At 33.6% G+C, this 8,064-nt stretch overlaps 1 protein-coding gene across 1 annotated transcript; it reads right to left on the reverse strand.

Annotated features, from left to right (window-relative positions):
• Nucleotides 1-1,209: 1,209 nt before the first annotated feature.
• On the reverse strand, nucleotides 1,210-7,514 carry LOC132115266 (myosin regulatory light chain 2, ventricular/cardiac muscle isoform-like). The gene is made up of 7 exons (XM_059523646.1): nucleotides 7,443-7,514; nucleotides 5,387-5,476; nucleotides 3,209-3,284; nucleotides 3,010-3,114; nucleotides 1,888-1,966; nucleotides 1,643-1,691; nucleotides 1,210-1,509 (listed from the first exon to the last, which is right to left on the reverse strand). The coding sequence occupies exons 1-7, from the start codon at nucleotides 7,443-7,445 to the stop codon at nucleotides 1,405-1,407; spliced, it is 507 nt and encodes a 168-aa protein (XP_059379629.1). The 5' UTR covers nucleotides 7,446-7,514; the 3' UTR covers nucleotides 1,210-1,404.
• Nucleotides 7,515-8,064: the final 550 nt, after the last annotated feature.

Here is an 8,064-nt window from a genome sequence, read left to right on the forward strand (position 1 = left end):
TTTAGGGGTTCCAAATACGTAGTGCCTGATAGAACCTTTTAAGGTTCTATATAGAACCTTTTCTTCTAAGAGTGTAGGGCTGTGTTTGATACTGTCACATACTTCTTGACGAAACAGCTTTAAATCTTATAAAGCTTTAAAAATGTCACTGACTGGTGTTTTAGTGCATTTCCTGCAACTATGGAAAAATAAAGTGTGCGGTGTTACATTACCAGAGCAGTTTGTTTCATGTTTGTACCATGAGAAGATGATGGCTGCATCAATGCGCCAAAACAAAATGCTAGTAAAGCATCTTAACATAAAGATATGACAAAGATTTTTGGTACATGTAATTTTTAGGGTGTCTAGCATTAGTATATGAATTCATCATTCAGTTTTGTTGAGTGTGGTCATAGAATGAGTAAATATGTTATATATTAAATATGTGAGATAACGGTGCATTGAGGTATACGTATAAATCCAAGTGCAGTTGTTAGTGAAGATTGCACAAGATGTTGCAATGACAAAGTTACAGTGAATATTGCACTAAATTAAAAGTTCATATGTTACAAATAAGTTACACTATTGATGTTGTAATACTGATAGTACTGATATAACAATTTTATAATGTATGTTACAATAAAGTAATTTTGAAATACTTTGATGTTTTTTTATTTTTATTTTATCTCAGTATTTTAGTAAGTGTTGTATTAGGGTTTTTACCTCCCTAATATTTTAATATGGAATAATAAGGGAATTACCTCCGTTTTTACCGTGTTTCTCTATTAAAAGAGAAGCTGTGGCTTTAATTGCATCAAAAACAATGATGTTACCAACTCCTTTCTGAAAAAGATAATGCAGCTCTTCAGCTGTGAAGCTATTTATCTGATAAAAGTTTGTTAAAATGAGTTAATTCAAATTATGAGTGTCATTCATTAGATAAAGTGTTTGTATTCTGCTCAAAATCTGGAGCAATTTTTATCTGGTCTTATTTTCAACACTATAGACCTAATTATTATGTTTAGAATGTCAAATCTTACAAATGCATTTTTGTGAAATTTATTATACATATTTTTTTACAGGTGTGCTTGTATTGTTTTTCTTTATGATAAATCACACTTGCTTTTGATATCTATTTTTATCTAATACAATGACATTCATACTTAATTGTGCAAATACTGTTTGTGGCTGGTGTAAATTCAAATGAATGCAAATGTACAGGCTTATGAATAATTTTACTGCACATATTTTATTAGGCACCGTATATCAGTATACCCTCTAAAAATCACAAAACCAACTCTAATATGAAATGCATTTCATTCTCATCTGATTTAATTCAGTTCAGTGCTGGAAATGAGAGACTATGTATATCATATTTGTTGTACCATAGATGCAGAACTAGTCATGATGGTAAAATAAGATATTTCACTCTTGGTCTTTCTCCTCCCCATGTGTGATGATGTAGACCAGATTCTTATAGTCCACATTGCCTGCAGCGTCTGGAGGAAAAGCACTAAACATCTGCTCCGTCTGAGGAAAGATGGATGAAAAATAGCAGTATAGTATGTATAGAATAGTTCGTATAAAATTCACTAGTCACGTTCAAAATCTATAGATAAATACAATATAATGTCACAAAACAAATAATATCGAGATGTCAAACCTCTTCTGGAGAAAATCGGTCTGCTTGTGTTGTCAACATCCGTGCCAAACTGTGAGGACACACAAACTTCAGTTTGACTTTTTGATATGATCGTATTGTGTGCATGCATGCATGATTTAAACAGTCTGTATGTACTGCATCTGTTACTTCAGTAGCTCGTAATGTCATAAGCTGCCAAACAAAGCAGAATCTCTGGAGAAATGGATTTGCAGAGAAGCAGACTGTGTTGTTTCAATGCTACTCACAAATCCTTCCTCAAGGTCCCCTTTCCCTCTGGGTCGAACACTTTAAAGGCATTCAGAATGGTCTCCTCTGCATCGGCACCTGTTTTTTTTTTTAGAAAGAGCACAAAAGAAAACAGACTGTGTTTAACAAGAATGCAAGAATGCAATAAGACATACTTTGTACAGGATTCCTAGTGGAATTTCTATCACAGTTTGGGGCCGATCTTATGGGAATCATCGTACAGGCTCGTACAAGAGCTTCCACAACATATAACTCCCTATAGGCCTATTATGATTCCCAGTAGGATCAAATGCTTCAGTTGGAGTTTAGAAGGAAAGGAAATCCCTGTGTGATTTCTTATCCACTCATAAGACTTCATTCCAAAGCACCTAGAGTTATGTTTAAATGAAATACAATACGATTTTAAGAATTAAAATCAGTTTTTGTGTTTTGAATGAATCTCTTTCACTCACCAACACTGCATTTGTTTTTAAAAATACAGTACAAATTTTATTTTGAAATATTATTAAAATTGAAAAAAAAAAAGTTTTCTGTGAATATATTGTAAATTGTAATTTATTCCTGTGATCAATTTCCAGCATCATTCCTCCAGTCTTCAGTGTCACATGATCTTCAGAAATCATTCTAATATGCTGATTTACTGCTCGAGAAACATTTCTGATTATTATCAACAGTTGTGCTGCTTCATATTTTTGTGGAAACTGTGATGCATTTAATTTTTCAGGATTCTTTGATGAATAGCAAGCTCAAAAGAACAGCATTTATTTGAAACAGAAATTATTTGTAACATTATAAATGGCTTTACTCCTGCTCTTGATTGATTCAGTGCACCGTTGCTGAATAAAAGTGTTAATTTTTCCAACAAACATTTTACTGACCCAAACTTTAAATTGGTAGTGTATGAAATAGTTGAAAAAAGTAATAGAATAGTTAAAAATAAAAATTAAAAACTCTTTTCGAGTTTAGCTTGAATGCTCAAGAAGTTACAATCAGAAATGTTGCTATTACGGTAGTGGTTTGTCAAGGCAACATAAAGATGGTTGCTTTTATAATCCTGCTGGATAAAATACAATTCCTACAGGGTTTTTGGATTGTTTGAGCCACCTTACCCCACCATTTACCTTTAAGCTTCTCCCCAAACATGGTGAGGAAGACGGTGAAGTTAATGGGTCCTGGAGCCTCCTTTAGCATCTCCTCAAGCTCCTCTTGTTTGACGTTCAGGCGGCCTGCGGAGGCAGAGGTCAGAACTGCTGTCAGAGAGACGCTTCATTCAGAAATGCAGAACGACAGTGACGTATAGCAGAGATTATTACAGTCCACCTAAAGCTGCGAACGTATCCCTCAGGTCATTCTTGTCGATAAAGCCGTCTCTGTTCTGGTCCATGATTGTGAAAGCCTGAGGCAGATGAAAGAGAGAGAATATAGAGTGTGTGTGAGAGGGATGCAGAATGTAGTCTGTTATTTCTGCACCCGTACTTGCACAGAATGGAATTAACAATTAGTCCAACATAATTCCCCATTGTTGAATAGTTGACATATTGTGTTGCTACAGAATATCCTTTTATGACTTTGATGTATATAATTTTAGTGAACCTCTTGAAAAGTGGCATGAATGCCTCCTGCATCTATTTGCCTTTAGGTGAAATATACACTTTGACCAACTTCTAATTTAACTTTTGTGGTTGACAGTTTGAAAACATGTTGAGATGTTCATCATGTATTGCAATTAAAACCATTTTGTATGCACTCTAAAATTCGCTTGTTTTCACTACTTTTACTGTAAGGCCACCTAAAAATCAATTATTTGTCAGTATTTACTCACCATCATCTTGTTTGCACTGTGTGGGTTTTCTATAGAATGCAGAAGGAGAGTTTTTCAAATTGGTGCATTATATTTGTGAGTCAGTGTTATTTTAGTATCATACCATGCTTGTTTTTATGACTATATTGTGAATTTTTTTATTTATAATTTTTAATTATATATAGTTTTTTATTTGTTTGTATTTCTTTTCTTTTCTTTTTTTTATTATTTAGTTATTTTAGTACATCAGGTTAAACCCAAATGAAAATGTTTCTTTAGCAACTAGCTAAAATGTGACCCTGGAGCACAAAACCAGTCTTGGGGTATATTTTTAGCAATAGCCAAAAAAAAAAAAAACACTATATGGGTCAAAATGATCGATTTTTCTTTTATGCCAAAAATCATTAAGGTATTAAGTACAGATCATGTTCCATGAAGATATTTTGTAAATATCGTACTGTAAATATATCAAAACTTAACTTTTGATTTGTAATATACATTGCTAAGAATTTATTTGGACAAATTCAAAGGTGATTTTCTCAGTATTTAGGTTTTTTTGCATCCTCAGATTCCAGATTTTCAAATAGTTTTATCTCGGCCAAATATTGTCCTCCTAACAAACCATACATCAATGGAAATCTTATTTATTCAGCTTTTAGATGGTGTATAAATCTAACTTTTGAAAACATGACACTTAAGAATGGTTTTGTGGTTCATGGTCACAAATAAAATAAAATCTTAAAACATCTTAAAACAGTGATTTACCAAGGCAACATCTCATTTTAATTTAGTTTAACTTGATTTGCTGTGAAAAAAAATAAATAATATTAATTATAAAAATATTAATATTTTATTGTAGATTTATTTTAAACCAATCATTTTTTTTTTAGTTTTAGTAACCTTTAATAACCCTGCTTTGACTCTTTGAGAGCAAGTCATTTTTGAATCTGAATGTGTTTGAGTTTTGGTAGCAGTCTTGGAATATAATTCTCAAGTCATAACATATATATAAGTCTACTGTTATGATATTTTAAGGATAATTAATGTGTTTTTTGGAGCGTGAAAGTTCAACAATTTGTGTTCCACAGAAAAATAACATTAAAAATGAAATAAATAATGACATGAGGGTGAGAAAATAATCACAAATTCATTTTTAGGTGAAGTCATTCTTTAACTAAAGGACAGACCTCCCTGTTGTGCTGCTTGTTTTGCCAAACTCTCTCATTTGTATATTTCTAGTTCCTGTAATTCTCCTTTACTTAGTGTCTTTGAGTTAGTTTGTGATATGTGTGAGAGAGAGAGAGAGAGAGAGAGAGAGAGACAGTTGTCTGCACATTCTCATCACTGCCATCTCACTGCCATGTCCTGGTCTTTTCACAGCCGCTTTGAGACCACGAGAAAACGTCTGTCCTGCTGTATTTTCCACGCAGATTTCAGGGCCCTGAGAGTAGGTTGGCGTATGTGTGTGTGTGTGTGTGTGTGTGTGAGTGAGTGAGTGTGTGTTCAGGGTGCAAATCACTATGCTGTGCTAATCATTACTGACACATTCTGAATTATTCACTAGCGATGATGAACACTGACATATTGAAGTCGCATACAGGAATCTCGCAGTAGTTGCTCGATATCACACTGAAAGAGTCACGATAAACACAATTGTCAAAGCAATTAGAGTCAAACGAGTCAAATTTGGTTTCTACCTCTTTGAACTCCTGGATCTGTGTTTGTTCAAACATGGAGAAGACATTTGAATTGGCTCCTTCTGCCCGCTTCTTTGCCTTCTTGGGTGCCTGCAAACACAAGGTACACAGAAATACACTTCGGTATGCCATTACATTTTGTGCACTTTATGCTGATTTTTGTTTTTGTCTTTTGGAATCTTTCTTTAAAAAGAGAAATAACATATTCAAAAACCCTCTGAAACATCTCAAACGCATATTTTACATCTTATTTTAAATAAGAGTGTAGTGGAAAATACACTACTGTTCCAAGGTTTTTGGAAAGAAATTAATATACTTTTTCAGCATTAAATTGATCAAAAGATTGATTTATACGAATGCTGTTCTTTTCAACTTTCTATTAATCAAATCCTAAAAATAAAATTGTAGTTTCTATAAAAATATGAAGCAGCACAACTGTTTTCAACAATGATAATAATCAGAAATGTTTCAGCAGATTAGAAGGATTTCTGAAGATCATGTGACACTGAAGACTGGAGGAATGATGCTGAAAATACAGCTGTGCATTACAGAAATAAATTACATTCATATAGAAAAGGGTAATTTTGAACTAAAAATAATATTTAAATGGTATTTAATCAAACAAATACTTTGGTAAACAGAAGAGAACCTTTCAACAGCTTTTACAGACTCCAAACTTTTTTATGCCAGAACATTTTAATATCACAATTGTTTCTCCTAAACGGCAATCTGTTTGAATTGAGACTTTAACCCCATAAATCTCACACATCTCCTCCTAATATTGTCTCAAAGTGTGCTACTAACTCAAATATTTCTCATCAGATTCTTTCTGTCAATGGTTGTCTCATTTGTGTCTTTGCATTTCTCTTAAGGAGTTTTAGGTGAATCATCAGAGTTGAAACTCCTCCCGAGCAATGAATGAGCAGTAATGTGATGAGTGTATGAGTGTGGAAATGTTTAGTGTCCTGTAGGATGTATAATTAGGATCAGATGTGGGATTACAGACTGGCACTGGCTGGCTGCTGACAGCCTCGTCTCGGAGGCTGTTGAGAGGTAATCCCACCAAGACAAGGATTAAACGCTACTATTTACATTCATGCCACACCATTTGGAAAACATTGCGAGAAGCATTTCTGCTGGATGAGATCGCAGCTCGACAGCTGCTCATCGGCCTTCTGTCTGGATATCATCTCAACAGTTGTGCTGTAGACGAGGCCAGAGCTGAAGAACTGAATATGCGGAGTATTTTCAAGGGATTTTCTTTTTTTATAAACCGCATAGAAAGAAACCCAGAGGAAAATGTTATTGTTCAAAGGTTCATAACTCAAGAGAGTCTTATTTATGAATCAACTTCAACTAAGTCCCAAAAATTCCTGAAGCGGAATAAAAAATGGTCGGCATGCAGTAATAGAACTATGAAATGAATAAAATTAGCTCAGCTCATTTGAATTAGATTTTGGTCCAAAACTATTATAACTGTGAATCTTATTAGCAATCTCAAAGTTAAAATTGTTTCTATGCCAATTTCTTACACACACACACACACACACACACACACACACACACACACACACATATATATATATATTAGCAAAACCTGAAAAAAGTTGAAATATATTTTTTTCTGAGACTTAATCTGGTCTTTTTCATTTATAAAAAAACCCCCAACAGTTAAAAGTCTCCATGTGCTCTCAAAATTTAAACATTAATAAAACTATAATGAGTCACATGTCGCCTTTTTCTATTTTTGAGTACTGAAAATGTTTGTATCTATCTTTGAGAACAGAAACATTTGACTTTCCATGTATTTATTTGTTGAAAGTGGAATTATTAAAGCATCAGAGGCTCTGAATGAGTCAGACAGATGTATGTGGCCCTGATGAATCAGACTTCAACATAAGTCTCAAACCCAGACAGACAGAAATCAACTCAGACTAGCTCATTTTTTAGATCTTTGTTTGGATGCATCAAGAGAATATTGAGTTAAAAATCTCTGCTGATATTCAAAGACAGAATGAATGAATGAATGAATAAATGCATGTCAAAGCAAACTCACCATGACCGTAAAACCCTTGAATTCAGGAGCAAAGCACGAGTGATTTCAGACAAGTGTGGAAATGCTGATTTTATATATATATCACCCCATTCCCCACCTCTGACTGTCTATTAATACATCCTCATGCGCTTCACCAGGTAGCCAGTTGTCGACTTCATAAGTTATTATAAGAATCCTGATTAAAGGGGTTTAGTACAGGAGCCAGAGGGCTTCAACTCAGAACAGATGACAGTTGTTGCAATATAGCTAGAACTTTCCTAACCTATGATTGACAGCAGCATTTATTTCTATTAATGTTGTTCCTCAATCTTTGTAGATTCATTTCATACCATTTGGTGGAATCAAATGGCCTAAAAGCTCAAGTATTCAATATTAAATGTCAAAGATATTAAGTATTAAGCTAAACTTTTATTCATCATCTTTGATTCATCATCTGTGATTTTTGGTGGATGAATGAAGTCACTTTTCTGCAAGTACAGCAGAGGAGCCCGCAGTGTTATTTCTCATTGAGATATTATTATAGTTTTTATATTTTAAGTTTGTTTCTATATATATATATATAACTGGACAAAATTTTGATGATTCTTTGATGAAGAAGAGCAAAAGAAGACCATTTATTTAA

This window comes from Carassius carassius, chromosome 34, assembly GCF_963082965.1.
Source record: "Carassius carassius chromosome 34, fCarCar2.1, whole genome shotgun sequence".
Classification (NCBI taxonomy): domain Eukaryota; kingdom Metazoa; phylum Chordata; class Actinopteri; order Cypriniformes; family Cyprinidae; genus Carassius; species Carassius carassius.

What these genes read in the sequence shown, in the direction of transcription:
- LOC132115266 (XM_059523646.1), bottom strand. An exon ending in GGATACGTTCGCAGCTTTAG is followed by an intron (nt 3,115 to 3,208) that starts GTGGACTGTAAT and finishes CTGCCTCCGCAG; the next exon opens with GCCGCCTGAACGTCAAACAA. An exon ending in GTTTGGGGAGAAGCTTAAAG is followed by an intron (nt 1,967 to 3,009) that starts GTAAATGGTGGG and finishes AAAAAAAAACAG; the next exon opens with GTGCCGATGCAGAGGAGACC.